Raw genomic sequence first — 26,837 nt, forward strand, 5'->3', positions numbered from 1 at the left:
TATTAGAAATTTTAAGAAATTTAATAGAGATTAAAAACCACAGACCAAAATTATTTTCAACTTACACTTTAGTATAGAATTGAATTATTTTTAATTTAAACAATACAAATAAAAACTATAGAAAATAATGATTAACTATTATAAATTTTATATAATAATTCTATTTTCACAAAACATTCAATCCAAGTACATCTCTGTGTTTTAACTCCCTATTTATCACTTATTTCGTGACCCTTTTTTCTCATTCCGTCACTTTTCCATAATCATAGGCACCCTGAATTTATCAACAGCTTTTGCATCGCAACTCTGATGAAGATAGATTCGACTGTGTCATCTTAAGGACATCATAGGCCTCAGGGCCAAATGATTTTTGAGGCCCTCTACTTGGAAAATTCTCAAAAAATTCAACTACTTCTCATTTTTCTGAGGTCCTTCGCTTGAGGTGCCCGGTTGGGCCCATTCCTTAAGACAACACTCTAATTTATGAAACTAGTCCTTCCAGAGAAGGATATTATAGGTAACTATATTATAAATAACAGGAGAATATTCTCATCAACAACTTATAAGAACATTCTCAAGTTATTTATAATATTAGTCCTACCAGAGAATATTCTGGAATATTCTCCTTGTTGAGAATATTCTCCAAAAGATTATTCTCGAGAATTTTACATCTCTAATAGAGACCTTGAATTTACTAACAGCTTTTGCATCGTAACTCTGATGAAGACAGATTCGACTTTAAGGGCATCATGAGCCCCTCTAAACGGAAAATTCTCAAAAAATTCAACTACTTCTCATTTTTCTGAGGCTCTTCGTTTGAGGTACCTGGTCGTGCCCATTCGTTCAGACAGCACTGAGATTCATCATTGATGTTTTCCCAGTAAGATAATACATTTTTTTAACAAACTTTTCAATTCTGTTTAAGGATACACAAATGCTTTGTCAAATACAGCCAGTCAGGGAAAATCGATACAATTTTAAAATAATTAACGTAAGTAACACACAGATCAAAGGAGTCAACTTTTGTTTATAGTTCACTAATGTGCCACCAGATGGTGTTGTGTTCTTCTATATTTTTTCTTTTACTTTTCTCAAGCGGACATTTGGTCCTCAGCGTTCAGTGTGTCCAAGTTGTGTTGGTGTTTACAGCTATTCCAGAAGCATGGCAACTTTTTTATCTGATCAATCTGGAGTTTAATAAAGATTTTTCTTTCATTTATACCCGGAATTCTTTTCTGTTTTACAGTCGCGAAAGGAACATTTTTTGGGGGCTCAGCCGGGATCCGAATCAGATCATTTTGCCTGAAAATGCCGACCCAGACAAAAATCCTCAAGCTACAGGCCGCTTTGACTAGCATTGCCAGTTTCGCAGCACCAATGGAGAACTCTACATCAACAAAAGCAGTCCTGGTGAGACTAGAACAGATTGAAGATACCTTCAAAAGGTTCATGGAGTACAACCAAGTCCTTCCAGACGAGTTATCAAAGATGGGAAAAGTCAAAAATTAGTATCTGGATGTCAAATCAAAGATGAACCGATTCATCAATGCCAAGAAGATCGAGGCGTCAGACTCCAATTATGCATCTGAAGTCCAGAACCTGGTCACTGGGACACGTGGGTTCAAGCTCGCAAAGGTGAGCATTTCCGCATTCAGTGGAGAATACATGGAATGTTTCAGCTTCCCAAGGATATGGAGTCATTTAAGTATTACGTCAGCATCGGGGGGGGGGGGGGAAGGGGTTTTAGATCTGCTGACTTTTGATGACAGGGGGGGGGGGTCAAAAATGGCTGAAAATCTGCTTATGTAATACTTAAATGGCCCCTATGTACCTGGGAGTTGTACATAACAATGAAACTCTCAGCCCGATACAGAAATCCCATTATTTGAAAGGACTCCTAGAGAAAGCTCCAGCCGATATCATCCACATTCCGCTACAAGGAAAAGCAAATAGCCAGCTCGTACGTTTCTACTTTCTTGAATCAGCTCACGTCACCAGTGTGAAATCTAACTTACGATGTATAGCTGACACTTCCGAACAAGTCATCCGGGACTTGAAAACTCTTGTTACATCTGCTTCCCGAAAAGGTTGATGCCGATACTCACTGATTGCAGTTCGAGGAACCATAGATAAAGACCCCCCCCCCCAGAGCTTCATCGACTTCCTCAATGAGAGATCTGTGGCGTCATCTCTCGCCCACCTCCTGATGTGTGGGTGGCAGAGGCGAAAAAAGGGGACAAGCGAACTGTTTTCCCTTGCGTGACCTACTTCTTCCTCAGTGTGTTGCTCTCGCACAAGTGTATAGTTTCTCCTTTTTATAATGTGAAATTAATATTGTTAACCGATGTAAATAGTTTTCTAAAATTAAATGAACTTAATTATTATCAACTGTTTCATCAATTGGAGTCAGAATACATTTCATCCACAATGTGTGCCATTTCTCTACAGATCATCGACTATCCAGGATATGGCAGCCAATTCCGCATCTGAAGTGAAACCCAAAGGTACATCTAATACTACATCTAGATTGTCTGACGTGAAGTGTTCAAGAGGGGGGGGGGTATCTTCCCCCCCCTCCCGACACTCATAGACTCGATCAAAAAAAAGTTCATAAAAATTTCGAAATTTTTTTTTTTTTTTAGTAAATTAAAAAAAAGTTATTCTTCCCCCCCCCCCCAAGGCAGGTTCTGCATTGCCCCTGAGAAGAATTTAATTGCATGTCAGTCTTTCCATGCAGAATAGAGAAATCACATCTACATAAAGTATAAGTGTTTCCTTTCGTGGATGCTATCAGTGATTGATAATCTTGGATATATGAATTCTTAAAAGCTTTATAAATTTAGCTGTATATAGCTTAAAGTTTTATATTTCTTTCCGAAGATGTTTAATCGGAAGAAACGATTTAAAAAAATTCAAATATTACAAAGCTGCGGACGAAAAAACGTGTTTACCGCACGGCTGTGAATGGAATACAATAACGATTATACAGGAATTTCGGCAACCAAGGTCATGCCCCCGATAAATGATTGGCGATAAACGCTACGAAAATGAAGTCGCGTCTTTGCCAGTTGCTTAAATGCGGTCAGAGACGTTTTTACGGCTGCTCGATGGAAATGACCACAGTTGTCCTCTATGGGTGTTTTCCCTAACGACGACGGTAATTATTGACGCCACGACGTGAAAGCTCGCATAAAATCTAAATTTCCGCCAAAATCCAGAGAAATTTTAACAAATCCGGAGAGCGGGAGGAAGGATGAAAAATTCGGAGTCTCCCGCCTAAATCGGGAGAGTTGGCAGGTCTGGGTATATATAACTATTCCGTCATGAATTGTGTTAGTTACGAAAATCTGAGTGTTGCAGCATGCAAGGATTTTGTGAGGAAGAAAAATCTGTTTTAATTGCTTGTCAAATAAACACTTGAGAAGGAAGTGCTGCTCACAGTTTTCATGTCGAATATGCAAAGCGAGACATCATTCCAGTCTCCCCCATGAGCAGATGCATTCAAATTATTCTACTGCTTCAGTGTCGCATGATGAACCAGCTGTCAAGCGCACTGGAAATTCTTCTGAAAGGCCACCTGAACTATCCCTAAATGCTGCACAGGGAAACATTGCATTGTTGATTACTGCAGTTGCATTGGTTGGGGTCATCAGAGTTAGAATTCTGCTTGATTCCAATTCTCAGGCTACATTAATTTCTCAATCAATTGCCCAGAGGCTTGGCCTTGTATATCACCTTGTGTTCGTGTCCCAGTAGCTGGATTGGCATCTTTTCAGCCAACCACTACTCAAAGAACTATCAGTTTGTGCATAACATCAAAATACGATCAACACAAAATGTTCAACATGGATGCCTTTGTTGTAAAGAGACTGACTGCTCCTCAACCATCTTCAGTGATCAAGTTTTAGAGATTGTGGCATGTCCGATGGTTCAAAGCTGGCAAATCCGTTTTCCACACACACATTCCAAGTGATATTGATTTAATCATTGGGGCTGATCACTTCTTGATAATTCTTCCTGGTCAGGTGATGAAAGCAAACAAGGAGCTCATTGTCCAAAATTTGAGATTAGGATGAGTAGTTACTGGCAAAATCAATGTCTCTTCGGTTGTTGGCCTTAGTGACAAATCTCAGCATGAATGACAAACTGAAACGGTTTTGGGAGCTCTAATCAATTCCTTCGGCAGAAGTTCCTGAACTAACTCCTGAGGAACTCTGTGAAAGACATTTCAAGGAAAATGTCTTGATCAAAAAGAATGGATGTTTTATAGTTAAGCTTAAAATCTACAAACCTGATGTGAAATTGGGAAATTCTTGACACTGCATTCTCGCATCTGCAGTCAATGCAAAGAAAATTCAATCACGACCCAGAATTTTCAAAGAATACAGATCGTTTATGCAAGAATAAGCGGATTTGGGTCACATGGACTTGGCTGATGACCGCTTGATGATCAGAAATGTTTTCTCTGTCACCATGCTGTGCATAAGTATTCCAGTTCAACCCCAAAGTTGAGAGTTGTTTTCAACGGCTCATGTGCTAGTAGGAATTCTGTCTCTTTGAATTCCATTCTTGGTGTTGGTCCCAAACTACAATGTGATATATCTGAAATATTGCTGACTTCGAGTTCATAAAATTGCATTTTCGGCAGACATTGCTAAAATGCACAGACAGATACTTGTGTCTAATTCTGATCAATCATATCAACATATTTTATGGTTTGACTATTCTTCTGATCCTGTCACAGTGTACAAATTAAAAACTGTCACCTACGATTTGTCTTGCTCGTTGTTCCTGACTACCAGATGCTTGAAGCAGATAAGCACTGACAGGCGATTATCCTGATGCAGCAAGAATAATTTCCAATTACTTCTACGTAGATGATTTTCTATCCGATACATATACTTTGGAAGATGCCACGCTGTTGTGCTCACAAGTGCCTTCGTAACTTCAAATCACAGGTTTTGAGCTTTGTAAGTGAGATATATATATATATTTTCGTCAATTTGCAATCATTGTTAAAGGAGCTAGATGCAGATTGTGATGACCACAATATTGCAATTGACAACTATGAACAGTCCATGGTATTGGGATTGAATTAGAACTCTGTGGATGACATTAGACCATCATGACTGGCTATTGTTTCCATTCTGTGAGCAAATTTCCCACATGTTGGATGATGTCATTAATTTTAAATTTTCAAGTATTTTTGTCCCCTTTACCAAATACAACTCTATTTTTTCAAGAATATTCATGTCAATTTTCAAGTCATTCTGACGATCCTTTTTTTGTGTGTTTTGAAATCAGAACCTTAGTTATTATCATCCTGTATATAGTAATTCATCGTTAATTAATCTGCATTATTTATGCTTCATTAAATACATTATATTCACCTAATTTTTATTATAGTTTTGCAAAATAGCTTCTTAATTAAGCATACTGAAAGTAACTGTAGAAAAAACCTTTATATCATATGGTTAACAATATTAAAAATTTTCAAACACCAAGTAAAAATAAAATTAAAAAAAAAAAAAATTAAATTGCAAAAGTTGGTTTTTGTTAAAATGTAAAAATATTCATTGATTAATTTAATATGGGAATAGTATTAATTACATAAATAAACATTTTATTTTAATTAATTATTAGCAGTTTAAAAACAATAAAATTTCTGAAAAATCATTCAATGTTAATACTATTTAAACACTCGTATATCGAATATCATTATCTCCATTACAAATCGCGCCAGTTTTTAATGGAGATAATGATATTCGATATACGGGTGTTGCATGGGGTAATAAAACCCTCAACGATATTCAAGTAGAAGACGTGGAGGTCCTAAATCTTCTAAGAAATGTATGTGCAAGCAAAGCACCAGATGATATCTATCCCAGAGTCCTCAGGGAATGTACTAATGAATTGTTGGGAGCAGTCGCACAGATATACAGGAGTAGTGTTGCTGAGGGTATCGTCCCAAGGGATTGGAAACTTGCTAATGTTGTTCCGATATAAGAAGGGTAGTAGAGAAGCTGTGTCCAATTATCGTCCAGTGAGTTTGATGAGCTCCCTCTCGAAAATTTTGGAAATTATCATCAAAAGGCAGTTTGTGAAGTGGATAGACGAGAATAATGTATTGTCGGATAATCAGCATGGGTTCAGGAAGGGGAAGTCACGTGTAACTAACCTCCTTTGCTTCTATGATCATGTGACTAAGGCTTTGGGTAAGAGCAAAAATGTAGATGATGTTTACCTTGATTTCCAGAAGGCATTCGATAGGGTCCAATATGGTAAACTCTTGAAGCGTTTACCACGAGATTGGAATTGGGGGCAACCTGCTGAATTGGATAGAATCGTGGTTAAGAGATAGGTCGCAGCGAGTTATGGTGAAGGGGGAATTCTCTGGTTGGACAGACATCACAAGTGGAAATCCTCAAGGAAGTGTCCTTGGCCCCATACTTTTTTCACTTTTTATCGATAAACTCGATCAGGGTATCGATGGGATTACTAGCAAATTCGCAGATGATGTGAAGTTAATGGGGGTAATCGGGAATCAAAGCGATAGGGAGTCGCTCCAGACCAGTCTAAACAGGATTGCAGCATGGGCAAATGAATGGAGCATGACTTTTAACGTTGATAAGTGCATGGTCGCTCATTTTGGTTCGAACAACCCACGGTTCTCTTACGAGTTGAATGGTGTCACTATCCTGGATGTAACTAGGGTCACCGATTTGGGAATTCTCATTGACGAGCAGCTTAGGTTTTCAGAACATTGTTCAGCGGTGGTCAAAAAAGCGAATGCTTGGTCTCATTTTCAAAAAAGTCTCTTCGCGTTCTCCTAAAGTCATTCTTCCGCTTTTTTGAGGCTTAGTTCGTCCTGGACTGGAGTATGCTGAAAGGTTTTGGAGACCATACCTACAGAGGGAACATAGACTTGGTTAAAGGAGTGCAGAGAAGAGCTAAGCATGTCCTAATTGGCACATAGGGCTTGAGTTATGAAGAGAGACTTTATTTTTTGAATATGTTCTCATTGGATGAACGCAGGTGTCGAGGAGATATGATCGAAGTGTTCAAAATTTTCGATGGGATGGATAGGATGGACCATGAACAGTACACCGCCAATCGACTGCTTTTACAAGGGGACACCAGTGTCGATTGGTGAGGGGACAATGCAGGGTTATGGTGTCACAGGGAATTTTTCTCTAATGGGGTTGTTAACAAATGGAATAGCTTACCCCCGGAGGTGGTAAATTGAGACACAATTGACACGTTCAAAAAGAAATACGATAAACATGTTGGGGTAAATCGAGAAGCTATCCATACTTAGAATAAGACAACCATAAGTATTCTTTATGGGCATTGTATAATATTTTATCATGTGTATATATTGTTTATCATTTTTATTAATTATATTTTTAATTGGGTTGCTGTATTTTTGAAATATATGACATCCATACTTTTATGGGCATCTTTTTCTCAGCTACCTCGTTGGGCATTTTGCCTGTTGTGGCATTGTATTTGTATAAAACAAAAAACTGGTTCAAACCAAAAAAAACCTGGTTTAAACCAAAAAAACCAGATTTTTTTTTTTGTTTTTTTACCAACCCTGAGAAAAACCAAAAACAGTTTCCTAAAACACAAACCTTAAAAAATATAGCATGTCTAGGGTAACTGTATAGAAATTCCCTCTTAACAAAGGGTAACTGGGAATCTCCAGTGAACATATGGGACACCTTTGAAGACTGGACACCCCCCCCCCCCCGCTTCTCATCTTGGAGATATATCAAAGCATTCCCAAAAGATGGGTTTCATCCAGTGTGTTTCGTTAAAATCGAAGAAACAGCCACCTCACACAAATTGAACATATAGGACTGTAAAATGGTGCAAAGATTTAAATCATGACTGCTATAATGATTGATCAGCTTCATTTAAATTGTGATTTATATCATTTGATTTTTTTTTCAAATCATTGATTTGAATCACAAAATTTAATTCTCATTTTTCCTAAATGTCACTTCAATGATATTGAAGTAAAAGTGGCCTAATAGGGTATGCATGTTACTGAAATGTGGTTGAGTTCTTGGTTGAAAGAAATAGGCTACAAAAGATCTGGTAAATACAGTCTTGAACCTAATCCCTAGATACAGTGTGGAAAGCTGTTCTATTTCTAATTTTGCGCATGACAAAATTAAAGAAAAATATAGGGATCCAAACTTGGATATAAGTGCACTAAGTATTTGCAATGCCTTAAAATGGAGCACTAAGGTTTCCCTTATAAAAAAAGGGAAATTATTTTTTGAACCAAGTCTTGAATTCTATGCCTAGACGTTGTGCCAACATAAATATCATCAGACTTAAAACTTTAATATGAAAAAGTGCATTTTTTAAACCAAAACTCGTTAAATCTGTGAAAGAATAAAAATGTGTAAATTGATATGAAAAAATATGCATTCTTAAGATTTGTTTTAATTAATAAGCAGTCTTAATTTAAATTGAAAAAATCTGTGCAATTTTTTTAAAAATAAATTTTTTCATGTCATATGTAAAATTTACTACACATTAAAAGATAAAAAACACAAAAATTGAATCACAAGGATATAGTAATATCCAGACTTCACTACCCAGAGGTGCACAATTTCGGAGTGACGTGATTTTATGAAAAGTGTACATTTCAGAAATTCAATCGTAATCATAGGACTATTACTGCGATAGTAGAGACAATTAACTGATAATCAAGTAAAGAATTGTTTTTATTCAATCAAGACATATGTACTGAAACCAGGCTGATTTTTGAGCGGCTACAGTATATAAATATCAAAACTTTAGTTGGGATATAGAAATGGAATCTTTGAAGGATTGTTTGATATCTGCAATTATTACAGAAAAAAGTCAGAATTTCAAACCAAAAGTCTAATGCTAGTTTAAAAGTTAATTTTTTTAATGGGATGCTCTTTGATGGCAATGAATCTGCTCTGCAACTTTCAATTACTTTCAACTTGTGGTTGAAAGTTTTTCTTTGCTTCCAAATACAAGCACATTTCTTTGAAGGTCTAAGGTGTTATTAAAAAATTCAAAACGATTAAAGTTTAACACCTGACTTTCATTTGCACAGATTTCAGGGGAATGCAGTCTTTTTTACTAAACCAGATTGCAATCACACCACAAGTTTGATTTTGTGAAACTATAGAAGAGTACCTTAGCATTATAGTCATAGTAAAAAAGAAAAAGACAGATATTCTTCTAAAAAATTAGTCTCTTATTACCTAATGTTGTATTACCTAATGTTGATATATATTTCTATGGAGAACCGTACCCTAACTTGCGCAAATTTCATTATGCTATTGTTGTCTGTCCCATCAATCGCATAACTTTGGGGCTCCAAAGAAGAATGCTTTACACTGTTCTGCAACGAGTCCTCGGTTGACTGGAAATATTCTGCAGTAAAAACTCACAGAATAGCTTTTTCTGCAACATACATTGCCAATTTTTACATTGTCTGCTTTGGGGGTATTACTGCAGAATACATTAGAACTAAGAAAATCTGAAAAGCCCTTTTACGTGCCTATACATACATCAACTTTGAAATTTGAAGATAAAAAATTTTCTCCTTTGATTTTTGTCGTGATGTTCCATAAATGGAACGTTGGAACCTGTGGAAAGGTGAAAGCAGAAACTGGTATCATCTATATGCTGACATTTATTTCTGGAATACAGTTCTCAGACGAAATTTTCTATTTTCTATTACAAATTCACAACGCATACCAGCTTTAACACAAAAATATGTGCAGAAAATTCAAAAAAAATCTTCTAATGTATGTGATAAAAGGAGGGAAACATCTTTGATGGACCAGTTTGTCACATTTGTAGCAATTATACATACTGTTTTTTGAGTTCCATGTGTCAACTGAAAAGGATACCTGGCATTCTTTTCAGTTGACAACATGGAACTGGATGAATGGTTAAGCCCTCCTTCATATGTAAAAGGTTCATTGTCACTTTGTCCCTTCTCTTTGGAATTTTAAATGTGAAATGTGGTCCGCTTCTCGCAAATCTGAATGAATTATCCAACATGCTATATTGGATGTATGGTCTATGATGGTCATATGGCAAATCTTAATCCAATGGAATCCCCAGCTGTGGTTTTGATCAGGTTCTTGAAAGAGTTCCCCCTTCCGAAGTTTTTTTTTTCACATTGCTCAAAACCTAGAAATTTTGACATGAGTGTTGCACTTAGGTTTTGTTCCTCTTTTCTGCCCTACATATTTTGAAGAAAGCTTGGGGAATGTCTAACACTTCATCCTCAATGTTGCAAAATATATATACCATTCCACAATACATCAGTTGGAACTGTTGTCACTAGATCATTTTCATCAGCCGCTGTGGTGGTCGATGCCGCTGTGGTGGTCGAGTGGTTATAGTGCCGGACTCGTGATGCGAGGATCCGGGTTCGAACCCCACAGTGGTGGTCGGCTGAAGTTGGTTTTCTGTGGTTCCCAACTTCAAGGCGCAAATGCGAGCCGATCTCCCCGTTAAAAAGTCTCGCCACAGAGAGCAACAGTCCTACAACGGTAAATCATTCAACCATAACACTTCACTCATAGTTTGTAAAACTGGGGGCAGATGACAGCACTACACATAACAAGCATTACACAGAAACAAACTTTACGTCAGGTTGCACTACACGTACACGCACATTCCCGCATGTACCGATTCGTTGGGGGGTTCCGGGGGGGGGGGGGTGCATGTGTGGTGTAGCAGTAGTTGGTAGGGGCTCGGGGATTCGGGGATCCATGATGTTCAGCCACCTCGTTGGGCAATTTGCCTGTTGTGGCGTTGTATTTGTATTGTATTTGTAATAATATCCTCTTCATCTGTGATGTTCCCATTAAGACAGGTAATTGGCACATGGGTCCATTCCCCAAAGTGCACAAATCGTTTCTAAGACAAAAAATTTTTTACAAAATTTCAGAGCACTCTGGTAGTAGTTTTAATTTTTTTCAAGTTCATTTAATTCTCTGTCATATGGCATTTCTTAATTTGTTTCCGATGGTATTCAATTTTTTTTAAATCATTGTTTGTAACAAAACATCAAAATCTGGCTGTCCCAGCTTGAAAAAAGTGTTAGAGACTCTCTCTCTGGAATTTTTTTCTCCAAAAAACTTGATATCAGATTTTATATATATGCCATAGATGAATAAAACTGGCAATAAAGTTGAAAAAAAATTTCTCTTATGAAAAACTATTTTTTTTGTTAGTGTCCCAAAAATTTTCCCATTTTAAAACGTCCACTCTGTTACGGTCATATGGGAAATATATTTTTACACCAGATTGAATCCAATAACACTTTCAAGGTTAAGAGCAAGGTTTTGAGAAAGCATTTTTAATGCTTGCTCAAAAATTTTGGACATATTCACGCTATGTCTTTAGCACCAGATTTTTCTCTGTTGGATGTTCACTCTGTTAAGTCTTCCAAAAACTCAAGCTATGCAACAGAATGGAAACACTGATTTAGAGTGAAGTTTTCTTAGTCAAGAGGTTTTGAAGTATTAAGTTAAATTTAATAAATTATCTATTCAACTTAAACCCTTTATATTCTCCATGTTATTTTTTTTAGTTTAATACGTTAAGTAGTATATCATCTCACTGCCAGGGGGGGGGGGGACAGATGTGGAGAGATGTATCATAAGGAGCAGTTTAGTATGAGTACAGGTCATTATTTGACGATATATTCTGTATTTTATTGGGCAGAGAACCCTTATTTTTTTATATTATTTTCATTTCCAAAATTTGTATGTAACCCCCCCCCCCCACCCCCAGTAAACTCTGAATCACACTAATGTGAGAGACATAGACACAAGATTTATACCAACATCAAATTACTATTCAATTTGAACAAAAAAATTTTAAGTAAAAGAAAAATTACCCTGATGATATATATAATATACAACTCCAGTGTGCACTTTGACCAGATTTTCAAAATCTTGCCAGACCAAATTGAAACTACAAGGAAGAGGAACATGTTTTTTGAATTTTCTCATGGACATTTTTAAAGGTTATAGAGTCGTCTCTGGGTCACCTATCACATTTTGTATACAATTTTTGAGAAAATAAAAGTATTTGCATAACCCATTTAGAGTATTTCATATATATTTTCTCAGTTAAGCATTTCTGTGCACTCTGTTACGGAAAACATTTCTGCAGTTCACAGGCAGAAAAATTTTAAGAATACTTCAAACCAAGATGTTAAATTATAAACTACCAACACATTGTCTGTCAGAAATAAAGTTTTTATTTTGAGTAGTTAAATATATGTAAAAAATAAACTTTTCCATGTGCTATTTAGAAAAAATCATGAAAAACCATCAAAACAACAGGAAAAACAAGAGCAAAATTTTTTCAAAACTCTTTTCTTTTTCAGCTTATGTGTAAGAAATAAGCTGATTATAATGAAAGCAATAAAAACAGCAGAAATAATTATTTTTTACAGTGATATTTGTTTTCGTAACAGGGTGGACAAAATCCATGACTTTCAGTCAGTCATAAAACCTACTATAAATCTACATAAAAGTCATGGCTTAAACACCACATTTTGCACTTGAGGATGGTGTAGGATCGATAGGGAGGGTATGTGATGCAATAGCCGCATTTTGGCATCTCAACAAATCAAGGATGGTTCAAGATTGAAGAGTCATAAAACCCAAAAAATAAAATATTGCAAAATAAAAGTTAAAAATATTAAGCTTCAAGTCATTGGCTACAATTTGAGATAAACTTTATTTTGAAAATTCAACTTTAAATTTTTCATTTAAAAAATGTATAATGTCGCTTTTTTCGGGAATGACGCCATGTATCTGCAGCCTCTAATTCAGAATCAGAGAGAGGTTCAAGTACCCTACAGCTTCTAATGTGTGATATCTTTTAAACACATTTACACCATAGCTGCCAATTTTGGAGAATGAGAATTCGGGAGATTTTCGCACGCATCCAAATTCTGCACAAAAGTAAATATAAAAGGGATTTTTCATTAATAAAAGCAAAATAGTAGGGATTTTTTTTTATCTTTGCAAAAACGTGGCATGGTGCAAACTATCGCAGATTAGTGCCAAGTCGTCAATCATGGCCAATCAGTAGGTGAAATTACCTGCCATTACAGCTCTCAAATCAAATCTTGCAAGCAAAAACAAAATGTCGTCCGGCCCGAAAGGGGATGTATACAGACTCAACAAAAAATATAGTCAAAGCAGATACAAATCATCTTGCTAATTTCGGAAGTGGAAAGACCACATTAATGCTGGTTGTTTGGCGAATTTAGTCCTATCTCCCCACCCCCAAAAATAAAATATTTTTTTGTGATTTGACAAAATGGCAAAAATTCACATCATGGTTCTGATATAATTTGGGGCATAAAAAAAAATCAATGGTCTTTCCTGGTCAATTCCTTGAGAATATTTTTTTCTCCCCAAAAGAAGGGACTTTTTACAATCAAGGTTGAAATTCGGGAGATACAGTAAAACCTCGTTAAGTCGTCGCTTTTCTACAGGCCCTTCCAGCTTTCATAGACAACAATGTTATTACACCCTCATTTACTTGTCGCTAATTTCGGTTAAGTCATTATAAAAAAGTGAGAGGGAGAAACATAATTTTTATGGCTCCCATTAAAAAAAGTGTTAACAGCATTGCTATATGCTTAAAAGTCACCATAAAAGCCTATGTACCAAAATGGAACAGTTTGAGAAGTTAGCTGGGGAAGTTCATTTGCCGACCAAGGTTTTTAAACATAAGGGACTGCTTGAGCTAGACTTGATTTCTGCATGGGCTCCCACTAATTTAGACCTTCAAATATGAACAAAATATCCTTGTTGAAAAGCCAGACATTCTTTTCAAAGCTAGAGTCTTCTAATGCTTATTTTTCCCTGTCCAGGACAAACACCTTCTAGAGCAAAAGGTGATGCCAGGCCTCCCCCCCCAAAATAAAAGTGGATCCTGTGTTTGAGATTACCGTGTAGTTGTACCATGAACTACTGACGGACGGAGAATTAAAACACTAAAATTAAATTTCATGTCTATGTAAAATTAATGTGCAATAGTTCTGTTCCCCAAAGCAGAGTGTGCCAAAATCTGTGATGTATGTCGCAGAACAATTAGCGCTACTGCAGAACAATTCTGAAAAATTTTAAGAAAAAGTGCAATAAACACTATTACATGTAAACACTATATGGGGATTTTTACCGCAGAACATTTCCAGTTAGCAAAGGGCTCGTCGCAGAACAGTGCTAAACATTCCGCTAAGGGGTTCTGTTGTGAAGAAAAGCTAACAGTTCTAACAGTTGCTATGAAGAAAGCACATTCCTCTGTGACATATCCAGAATTTGCCCATTATACACACGCCGAATGATGACAACATCCTGTAGTTTAAAAGGGAAAATCGAAGCAGTGCACTGCATATTAGATGTCCCTAGAATCCTACTCATTTGAAAGGCCAATTCACCATAAATGGAACATGGATTTTTGAATGCACATAGCTTATTCACGCTTAACAGTACACAGAAATTAATTGATTTACTTTGATTGGTACATTACATGGTACACACAAATGAAATAATTTTTAATTTACTTCAAAATTGAAATTTTGGCAAATTTTAATTGAAATGGGGGGAAAATGCCAAAAAATTTAAAATTTCAAAATTCTGTCAAAAACATTTATATTAACCTGAACTTTTCAAATTTATTTCAAAATATACTTTGATCTTTCTTTTATATACAATGAAAAATAAAATTGAATTTTTATCTCATATTTTTGCAAATAAAAACTTTCATTTATGGAACACGTTGGCCTTTGAATGGTTAATAAAAAATAGGGTAAAAAAAAGCCACAAAATTAAGAGAAAAAGTGGGCACCTTAACCCTTTGCAGTAATATTGTGCGTGAGGTAGACTCCACATTTTTTACTCAAGTTGTTTTCTTCAATAATAATGAAAGATCTGGGGAACCAGTCTAACATCAAACAAGCTAGGCCTATAAAAGGAAGACTTACTATAACACTTTTGAAAAGAAAAAACTTTGGACTGGAAAGCGTTAAGCTAGGTGTCATGAATGTAGCCATGAATAAAAAGTTGTTAGGACATAGTGTATTATATATATAAAAAAAGACAAGTTCTTTTACACAAAAATGTGTTTCTTTTTCGAGGTGAGGTTGGTCATAATACTGAAGAATTTTTAGGAGGAAAAAAAATTCAGTCATGTCCCCCTCCTGCAACAGAGGTGCCCTAATGTCATCTGGTAAAGTGGGCTCCCTTTAGCCCACAAAAAAGAGCAATCATTGCATAATCATATGACTCCCAGGCTGAGCAATGCTAAAAGCCTCTACAAGTTAAACACAATTGATGTTAATTGCTATGAAAAGCCATCTAAGGCTCTTTATGAACCAAGAGGCTCCTGGGCAGTATTCAGGTGAGCCCATGTATTAAGACAGCCTCTCATGAAAGAATGTTCCAGAGTTACTAATCCACACAACAGGATAAGTATACCGTGAACGGTATCTAGCCAACAGACTGAAATATTATACACTCATGACTCCTTGTGCAAGGGGTACTCATTCTTATGATAACAAAAACAAACACAGGACTGAAACTACAGGTCTGGTGCCCTAGGTGCAGGACCAAAGGAGGTGCAAATTTCACCATTTACCCCAAAAGATGTAAATTAATCCTATTTAGTAGGTAAGAAATTTAAATGGAATCGCCAGTTTTAACAAATGGCGAATAAAAAAATAACTTTTAAACTTATTTAAATGATTTGAAATTACTTATGTTTACAAAATACCATCTGGTCTATAATATTATATAGTATCACTAGTATTACCTAAAATTTATTATATATATTTTTTTTTTTTCCAGTGAATTTTTTTCTCTCTTCTACTGAAGTCAAAAATCAGATTTCACAATGATTACTTCTAATCAGTAGGATAAATCTAATCTCATGAAAGTATAAACCCAGCTTATATATATGACAATTTTTTCTTCCTTTTCAATTTAATCGGTAAGCTCAATTCTCTGACAGTAACACTTTCTCCATGGGAAGAAAGGCGCATATAATCATTTCTCAGGAACAAATTTTGAGTAGCAAACGTTGAGAGTGAAAGAAAATGTCAAAAAATTTCATATTGTTCATATTATTCAATCACTAAAAATAAAATATGATAAATGCAAATAATATAGAGAGATATAGATGGCTTTTTTCTCAGCCAGAGATATCAAGGAAACAGTTATTTTCCGGATATTATGCTGAGGTGAGCTCGGAAAGAAAAGTCATCACGTCTCCGCCGGGACTCGAACCCAGGCCCTCTTGCATACCGGGCAAGCATGCTACCATCTACACCACTGGAGACACATGAATGCAAGAGGGCCTGGGTTCAAGTCCCGGCGGAGACGTGATGACTTTTCTTTCCGAGCTCACCTCAGCATAATATCCGGAAAATAACTGTTTCCTTGCAAATAATATAGTTATGATATTACAAAGCCACATTATTCCTCTTTCAAATAATACCAAACATACAGAGATCGTGAAGAAATAATATAATGGAATAAAAAACAAAGATATGTAGGTGGCCGTTGCAACATAGTGACTAAGTCGCTCGATCACATGTGAAATCTGAGCACACCATACTATGTCGCTCGACGCTGAAGGATAATCTCTTTTAACATTACAGGAGAGCAACAAAATGTGTGCTTTCCTTGGCTGACCAAGCATCTGATTGTGGTCCTGAAACTAACTGGCAGAATAAACAGGAACAGGGGAAAAAATTGATTTTTAAATTTTCAAAATTCAACACTATTTTTTCTCTCTCTGAAATAGAGAAATATCTCTCTCTGAGTAGAAATTTAGGAACCTCTGAAAAATCTAAAACTTTGCAACTATTATATAGCGTTATTTTTCTCAAATTAATTGGTGTTTACATACAAATGGAATAAAATTGTCTCTGCACTGACATAAGAGATAAGAATAAGTATTATATAGTTAGTACACATTCACAGCAGAATAAAATTATACTGAAAAAATATTTTATGAGTACTCACCATCTAAGGATACTTTATCTATTTTCGACACATCATTTGCATTGCCATCCAAACCCACTGAATACAGCTGATGAGTATCACTTGAAGAAGATACATCAGTAGAATCATTGCTTTCAGACTGCGAGTTTTGCAAACAGAGACTGGAAGCGGCAGCTATTTTTACATCCAGAATGGTGGCACTGTTTGCAGGTAATTCCATATCATCCTCCACTTCCACAAACTTGGAAATATTGTCCGTTTTGGAAATCGTACAGTTCGTGTCATCAAGCTCCTCAGTAGTACTTGACTGCATTATTTCTGTTTCTGAACACACAGTCTCTTCAGCTTTAATTAAACTAGTGAATTCATTGGGAGATTTACTCTCTGTGCTTCTCATCGCATTATGATTAATTAAATTACTACAATCACCTAAATCAATTGGTTGAGAGTCCACCTTAATTTCATCAGCAACTTGTACATCATTACTAATACTATTTTTTACGTCTATATTATCTGGTTTAGAAAAAGATGCACTAGAAGTCTCATGGGAATTAACAATCCCTTCGGTTGCATATTGATCACAGATTTCTGTCGTTAGCACCGTTCCACTTTCTGCTCTGACGTTAGGTGGTAGAGCTTCATTTGGTGGCTGGTACTGTAACGGTGTGGTTTCTTCAATGGAATCAGTCGATGGTGGAAGTGCATCTGGATTTGCTACAGCTGCCACCTGGGCAGCAAATTGTTGAACAATGGAACTATTAGATCCAGTCTGAAAAGCAAAACAAAAAATCAGGAAAAATAAATCATTCACTAACACAAACAGCAAAAACTTTGACATGAAAAATAAAAAACTGCAATAATTTCACACAAAATATAACTTGTTCAATACCAGCAAAGTTAATATGAAATCATGGCTATGCTCGACTGAAAAGTTTGGTTAACATTGGAGAATGCACGAGAAGTACTAAAGTACTACCACCAGCCATATTTGTTGTTTTTGTTTTTTTTTAACCATTGTTAGATATTTGTACAACATTTGGATAAGTTTTTATTTAGAATTGTTGGAAATTTTATGTTGAAAAATATTTTCATATGAGGAACTTTTTTAAAACTCTGAAACATACTTCAATTATTTCTCATTAAATATTAATACCTTTAAATAATTGCTAGATTATGAAAGAAAAGTGTTTGAAATTTCTAGTTAAAAAAATCTGTTGATATATTCTAAGTATTCTTAAAAAAATCATGAAAAGTGCTGAAAACTCTCAGTCCACAGGGACAAACATAGTCGAAATAGCTCAGACCCGAAAGTGTTAAGTATTTGACCAGCTTCCTAGTGGTTAGAGCTACCTAATCTCAATTCATTCTAATTTGAGTCCTGATGTAAACAAAAGAGCAAGTATGGGATACTCAAGGGGATTGGTTGAACATTTCACCTCTTCCTACAGTACAAAGAAACCGTCCTTTGATGCCTCTGCCCCCACCCCCATATAATATTTTTTTTGGTGAAATTTTTTTTTCACTTTCAGGTGGGCGAGTCGAGTATATACAGTAATTGAGAAAAAATACTCCCAAAATTGAGTGTTGTTTTTTTTTTAATCCTACCTAATAAAAAGTACTCCTAAAACTGATTGACATAAAATTACTTTTACTTAACCCTCTATGGCAGTATTTCTTCAAAATGTGTGTCGCAACCGCAACTCCTGTGTGTGTGTGTGTGTGTGTGTGTGGTGGTGTTGGGGGGAGGGGGGGGGGAACTTCGTGGCGAGTTGAACATATTGATCTCTGTGCCTACATATGCTTTGAAGTATTTCTTTATATGGGGAAGATATCTACCAAACTATTTTGAGTAGTCGATGATAAACCATGAATTGGGTAAACGAGTCGTGCACAACAAAAAGTTTGAGACCCATGAGCTCTATGGTCCACTGTATATTTGAAGGCACATGATAAATACGTGGTTAAAACCCCCATTACATCAATTTCTTTTCTCAATGTTTTTGGCATTTTAGAAAGTACTTCAGTGTGTATTCAGAGTACAAAATACGGCTATATGAGTACTATATATATATTTTTTAAATCTAGAAAGAGTCTATTCCTTGTTGTGCTATTTCTTAAAAGCTACCGAAATTTAAATATTCAGACATTTATAAAATCACACCAAATTGAGGGAATCTGAAATAAAGTTTAAGATGACAAGACAGCTATTCAACTTTGCTGAGTAAGATTTTAGCTATTTATAGATAAAATTACAAATAAAGGTAAACTATATTTTATCCTTAATTAACTATTTTAGCAAATTAAAAAATAAACTGATTAATTAAACTGCTAAATTTCAATTAAAAATATCCCAATAGCACCAACTTACATCCGCTTCTGTAAAAAAAATAAAAAATTCAGTATGTTTTTATGGGGGCTGAACCATAAAGGGTTTAAAAATTCAAACGTTGTTATGGCTTTCTTTTCAAAACATGTAATTTCTAACATGAAAAAAATATATATACCATTTGTTTCACAGATTGCTTTCTATATGTAAGCAAAAAACAAATAGTGCATCAAGTCAACTTCTTTAAAAAGAAATTCCAAATAAAGAAATGATAAATATCAGGGTTGTTTGGTTTAAACCAAGTGGTTTTTTTCAAAAAATCAAATAAAAGTTGCCTAAATATAATTTTTTTCCTTGAAAAATATATTGGTTCCTTATTAGCCAAAATGTTTCATTTTTACCACATTTTATATCCTTGGGGTACATTCTGATGGTATATCTTTAAATGACATAAAATTTTATAAGAGGTTTTTTTTCAAAAAGTCTCATGAAAGTGGCCAGAATATATATATATATATTTCATATGAAGTATCTTAGTTATTTAAAGTTATATACAAAAGCCAAAATTTCTCATTCTTACGACATTTTCTACCCTTTGGCTACATTCTGATGCTCTATCTTTAGCAAATTCATGAATAAGGATTGCATCACACATCTAAATGTAGTGGTGTATTATCTCACAGGGTTTCTTTTTCCCTTCACAAAGAAGCAGCAACAGTAGTGACACTATCATACTAGGGGCAGGTGGTCCTATAATCCAATAAAGACACCAGCTGTCCTTAAAGGACAAAGACTAGTGTACTAGTAGTTACATTACCTCACATACATTTTCATTTTCTTTCCCATAAGAAGTAGCACGCATGTCTCCTACTGTATATCTCCCAGTCTTAATATTCAATAGTAGTTTTTTTTTATACTTTCACACTGTTAAGCCCAGTTAATCAGGGTTCTACTGAATAATAACAGATTTATGAAAAATAATCAGCTATATACAGGGAGATTATAATTTGAATTGCGATTCTCCAAAACTATACAATAAGTACTGATCAGAATGACTTGAAAATTTGCATGGATACTCCTGAAGCAATGGAAGTTTCTTTCGCAAAAGAAAAAAGTGCAAAATGTGCAAGTAGATGACGCTGTACTTCGCCAGCAGTATAATCTATTTTGTGCAACCACATCATTTCAGCACTTCCACAGCATCAGTGTGTGGATAGAACTTCTATCAAGATGCACATTACAATACCAGCAAAGCAGCTGCTGAAAACCCATTTTGACAGGATGCACCCCTTAACCCTTTTAACTTCTGGCTGTGAGGGGTACCTCAAAATGTCTATATACTATAATGTCTATATAGGGTACCTGAATTGCAAGCACCTCCACATCATGACCATGGTATACTCTGATTCTGTTGTTGAACAACAATTCTGTTGTTGTCAACCTCAGGTTGGACAACATATTTAACATTTCTTAAGTAAGTTGTAGTTATTTGTTCAATTACTTTGTTTTTTGTGATGTTTCCATGAATTATGAAATCGTAGAATGCTATAATTAAGGTATCATTTTGCCATGACTGGCTATCGTTTCCATTCTGCAAGCAAATTTCCCATATGTTGGATGATGTCATTAATTTTACATTTTTAAGTATTTTTTCCACTTTATCAAATAAAATTGAATTTTTTCACGAATATTCATGTCAATTTTCAAGTCATTTTGACAATCATTCTTTTTTTACAGTGTTCTGAAATCAGAACCTTAGTTATAATCGCCCTGTATATCGTAAATCATTGCTAATTAATCTGCATTATTTATGCTTCATTAAATACATTATATTCACTTAATTTTTATTACTTTTTTCAAAATAGCTTCCTAATTAAGCATACTGAAAGTAACTGGAGAAAAACCTTTATATACTATATGATTAATAATAACATTGAAAGAATTTTCAAACACACAGTAATCCATTGAGTTGAGCAAAAAATAATTGAATTGCAAAAGTTGGTTTTTGTTAAAATGTAAGAAATATTTATTGATCAATTAGTATGGGAATAGTGTTAATTACATTAATAACCATTTCATTTTAGTTAATTATTAGAAGTTTGAATGATTTTTCAGAAATTTCATTGTTTTTAATGTTAATACTATTTAAAACCGGTTTAAACCAAAAAAAACAGTTTTTTTACCAACCCTGATAAATATACACATTTCCTATTAACAGACAGGCACCCCCTCTGCTTTTAATGCACTTACCATGAATAATGTTGTCAACATTAGAGAGAAATTCTTAAAGTTCATATGGTTTGCATTGAAAACAAATGAAATCTGCCCCTTTTAGACTCATCTCTGCTGAATTTTCAGATAAAAGCAACAAATTGTTACTAAGTATTCACTATAAAATAGTCATAAATGACTCAAGCTAAATAAATAAAAATTACTCTTCAAAAAATTTAAAATTTGAATCAAAGTGAAACTTTAAATAATTGAAGTTGTTCATAGCATTAATGGAATATTTTAACATTAAAATGAATAGGAATCAATTGTGACTGAAGCCAATCTTAGAATAAATGCAAAAGTCGTATAAGCAAGAGACATATAAACAGACTTCCATTGTACTTGAACAAGCAAACAAAAAGTAATTATTTTGGTTGATTTATTTGCTTCTAAGAATCTCAGGAGAAGATGTGGTTCTAAGAGATTGTAGCCACACCCTCTTTGGAACACAATTTATTTAAGGAAAACACAAATTACATCGTAGAGATAACAGCGCCTACAATGCAAATAGCACGGCGTGGACAGCCAAGTACGATGACTTGCAGGTAGATCAATTTGCAACTTTTTCGGAGGACAGCCTCTTCGACGCATGGGCATCTCCGTGTTGTCTCTACAATGTTGTTGCAAAGTCAAAGTGTTGACGTATGTTGATCCAAGCAGTACTCCAAGCAGTATTCGACGTTGAGATTGATTAGTCACTTCATATGTACATGGGGATCTCTGGGATAAGACGATAAACACTTAAACTTTGTCTTGCATTTTACAGTTGCTCAACGCTGCTGCTGTGGTGGTCGAGTGGTCATAGTGATGGATTCGCATCACGGGACCCGGGTTCGAGCCCCACCGTCACCACAGTGGCGGTCGGCTAAAGTTGGTTTTCTGTGGTTTCCAACTTCAAGGCGCAAATGCGAGCCGATCTCCCCGTTAAAAAGTCTCGCCACAGAGAGCAACAGTCCTACAAACAGTACAAATATTCAGTCATTACACTTCACTCACTTCACTTGAGATATAGATGGAAGCACTGAAAAATCACACACAACACTAGATACACACTCAGACTGTTAGGTACACATACTTACACTTCCGGCACAACTCACTAGGTAGTACATTGCCCATGGCAATAGACCCGAGTTGTGCTCGGCTTAAAAAAAAAGAAAGTTGCTCAACAGGTGTTGGTTGACCCATACTCGAGCACTGGGATTGTAAACAGGCCCTTTTCTTCTATTTTGATCTGCATATCCCTTTCTTTGGCTTTGTTCCTCACTGACTAATCTTTCAATTCATTCATTATGGAAGCAAAGCTTTTGAGGTAAGGGTATCTCAGGTACAAAGGTATTGTTAGCCAAGACCACTCGTATATCATCTCTAGCATGATCAATAGTTTGGAGTTCTCTTCTGAATTGCAGGAACACAGCAGTGTGGCTGATGGTTTCACATGTTGCGTTATTCATGGTGAATCTTATCATGGATAGTTTTTCAGAGCAGGATGAATGATCTCTGATGGCATAATTGCTGCATTACTGCACTGACAAACTGTGTGCCATTACCACTTAGCAACGTTGTAGCGCATTGTCTCAGAATAGCATGGGATAATGCAAGCAGCTTCATTCATTTGGTTGCACAATCCTCCATGATAAGAATCTGCGGCTTACAATCTTGTTTCGGGTAAAGGCCCAAAAATAGATCAAAAGCAATGGTCTCAAATCATTGATTATATACAGGGGTTTGAAATAACCCAGCTGGTTTTTCGGTTATCAGCCGAGTAGTGATTGCATTCACTACAATTTTTGTCATAGTCAGCAATGCATTTTCACATTCTAGTTCAATAATACTGATTCTGCGGTATGTATAATCAGCACTATAATGAAGCAGTAGGTGCATCGTGGTATTCTTTCAAAACATTATCACATTTGTGTTTAGGAACGACTAATTGTGCTTCGTCATTTTCACTGTCTGAGACATATCTGAATAACACTCCTCGATTCATAAGATAGCCATGAGCAGTTCATGTTGTGAAATAAGTCTGAGGTTTTTCAAAAGTGTGTATGATTTTTTTTAAATCATCTTCGAGTTGTTCATTACTAATGTCACTAGGGTTGCGTGCAGGAAAATCCACTGCAATTGTATGGATCTCACAAGGGTCTTCAGGTGGATTTGGTAATCGGGACAACATGTCAGCAAGTACATTTGTCCTACCTGGTATGTAATCTATTTTCAGATTGTGAGCCTGTATGAGCAAAGCCCACCTAGCAAGTCTACCAGAAGACGACTTCAGGCTCATTAGCCACTTTAGGGGTAATAAAGTGATCAGAAGCAATGTGAATTGAAGCAATGTGACGGCACCTTCTATCTATCCCCTGAACTTATCTACGCCCCCACAACTGCCAATGCTTCCCTCTCTATAGTAGAATAATTCTTTTCTACAGCATTCAACAATCTACTTGCGTATTCGATAGGATGTTCTTCCTGTGCTTCTTGCAGCAACACAGCACCTTAATACATAGGAGCTGGTATCAGTGCGGATAACAAACAGCTTAGTTTCATCACTTCATTTCATTCCGTGCACCGCCCAGGCTCTATCGACCATTGCCAATTTTAGCCATTGCCCGGATGGGGGGGCTGGGTTAGTTTCATCAGCTTGCTTCAGTACTGGAGAAGTCACCAGAGTTTTTGAAAGTCTCTAATGATTGTTGTTCTTCAGCTTTCCATTTCCAAATTGCTTTCTTTTTTGTGAGGTTACTCAAGGGTCTTGACATGTGCATTAAATTTGAAATGAAATGACGATACCAAGAGCAAGACTGTAGAAACGACTGTACTTGCTTACGTCTTTGGAGCTGATATGGCAAGAACAGATATTTTGTCGTGATTAACCTCAATTCCTTTTGAAGTTAACCAGCGACCCAAATACTTTATTCTAGAACACACAAAATAGCATTTGGCTAGATTAGAACAAAACTTAAAGGATTTAAGCCAATCAAAAACATTTCAAATCACTGAGATTATCATATGTTGATAAAACAATGATATCATCCAAATAAGTGAGGATGTCAACATCCTGCAGCCCTCGACGAAAAGTATCGAGGGCGTTGCAATGTCGCTGGGGCATTTTTAAGTCCAAAAAGGCATGCATAAAAAATGGTACGTACCAAACAGGCATACAAATGAAACACCAATCTGATGATATCCAGACTTCAAGTTCAAGGAACTCATGAAAGATGTATGCTTAGCACTGTGAAGCAGATCGTCCATCGTTCATTCTGGATAATGGGTATTTATCAGGGATTCGTATTTATTAGTATTCGCATTAAGCTTGCAATAGTCAACACATAGTCGGACACTTTCATTAGGCTTCAGGACCAATACCACTGGGGCAACAAATATAGAATCACATTCTTCGATATTATCTTGATCAAGGAGTGCGTCAAGTTTTTTCTATACAAATACAACGCCCCAACAGGCAAATTGCCCAACGAGGTGGCTGACTTAAGAACATCATGGATCCCCGAGCCATTTTTTGGAGGCCCTACCTACTACTACTACACCACACATGCACCTTCATTTGATGCACTGATTTGGAACCTGTGGGGATGAGAATTGGAGATAGGGGTAATGTCACTGAAAAACCAACATTTCCTCTTCAGATCCACAGCGATGCTTGCTGCCATCAAGAAGTCCAATCCCAACAATGATCAGTTACCCTTTGCTTCTGGTAACACAAAAAAGGTAGTGTAGAGCCTCAATATATATTCTTATACGTATTATTATTATTACTTTACTTTGTACATTGGCTCTCTCTTAACAAGCACGCTCTGGTCACGTGAAAGAATCTCAGTACATTCTGTACTGAAACACGAGATGATCACGCGACCGGATGCCCATGTAAATAATATCTTCTATATAGCATCATAATTAAAGATAATGTATCTACAACTACGTCTCATTCATACGGAGTCAGATGCAATTGCGCTACCGTCACCACTTAGCATTAGCAATTTAGCAGTAGTATTGCCAGTTCGATTTCCAACACGTACAGGTATTTCCACCTCAAAGACACTGCTGATAGACTGAGTACAATCAGCCAGAGAAATGGTGGTGGTACTGTTCATAGGTATGTTTTTCTTAGGAAAAGCATGCATAATAGTTCTCCCGCAGCAGAGCGTGTCACACCTGTGTCAATGCACATCAGTCCTCGACCTTCACATACTTCAATTTCTATCAGTGGCAACGATATCCGAACCTCTGTGGGTTGACAGCTGTACAAAATAGCTTTGTTTGGAGATTTCACAGCTGTCACAGTTGACAGAAAACAATTTTGACATTTTGCTTTGATGAACCCTGTGAATACGACATCCATAGCAAATGATAGATGATTTGTCATGAAAAGGTACAGTTTTGAGGGGCACAGTTTTACAAACTTGTTCAGATTTGAAAAATTGTTTCAGTTGAACACACTTCTGATATTGTCATAGGCATCCAGTTTATTGGCAAGAACAGTAGGTGAGATTACTTCTGTCCACTCACCCGTTAGACGCTCTTTGTATTCAGGAGGGACTTTTTTTTTCATCTGGTCTGTGATAATAGAGTCCTTTAAACTATGGAAAGTTGTGATGTTCGATTCAGTTAACCAGTTCTCGAAGAACGACCTGAGCTCAAAATAGTAATCATACCAAATAGTTTTTCGATTTCTTGTGAGTAGTAAACAAATAATCTGAAACATTTCAGGTGGACCCCATTTACATGTTGATGATCAGATGCTTTATCTTCAGGTTCTCGTGCGATGAGCAATGTTACACTACTCGGCAGAACTGTGATGAGGTGAAATATCCAAAATTCTTCAGGGACCTTCGTCAATTTGAGTTGCCTTTCAGCAAGAGATACAAACAATGTCATCCTTTTGAAAGTCGAAACTCAGGAGCAGTTTTTGGAGTTCTGTAGTTGCTGACAGAGCTGGCACTGTTATGATCCACTTTGTTTTGAAGCTTAAGCTTCTCAAGTTTGAACTACATCTCCAACTTTATCTTGCATACGCTGCTAAATGCCAAATTTTTTTGTTTATCAATTCCATTCCTGTTGCCACTTATTTCTTGGTGTTATATATATGTGTGTTTTTTTCTTTTTCTCTCTCGTTATTATTTATGCCGACAGATATGTATCGGATATTGTTTTGTGGGCTCACAAGCTTGCTTAGCCCCTAA

At 36.0% G+C, this 26,837-nt stretch overlaps 1 protein-coding gene across 4 annotated transcripts in view; it reads right to left on the reverse strand.

The window, feature by feature from the left end:
* Window positions 1-26,837, reverse strand: part of LOC149076178 (eukaryotic translation initiation factor 4 gamma 3-like) — a 146,976-nt gene that overhangs the window by 79,943 nt on the left and 40,196 nt on the right. For all 4 annotated transcript variants that reach the window (XM_089243737.1, XM_089243738.1, XM_089243740.1 and 1 more), the window contains exon 7: window positions 17,067-17,814. In XM_089243737.1, the coding sequence (XP_089099863.1) occupies window positions 17,067-17,814 (748 nt within the window). The remainder of the gene's footprint in view (window positions 1-17,066; window positions 17,815-26,837) is intronic.

The sequence above is a fragment of the Pholcus phalangioides genome, unplaced genomic scaffold (genome assembly GCF_987345545.1).
Source record: "Pholcus phalangioides strain wild (caught in Gottingen) unplaced genomic scaffold, Ppha-v1.0 ptg000015l_1, whole genome shotgun sequence".
Classification (NCBI taxonomy): domain Eukaryota; kingdom Metazoa; phylum Arthropoda; class Arachnida; order Araneae; family Pholcidae; genus Pholcus; species Pholcus phalangioides.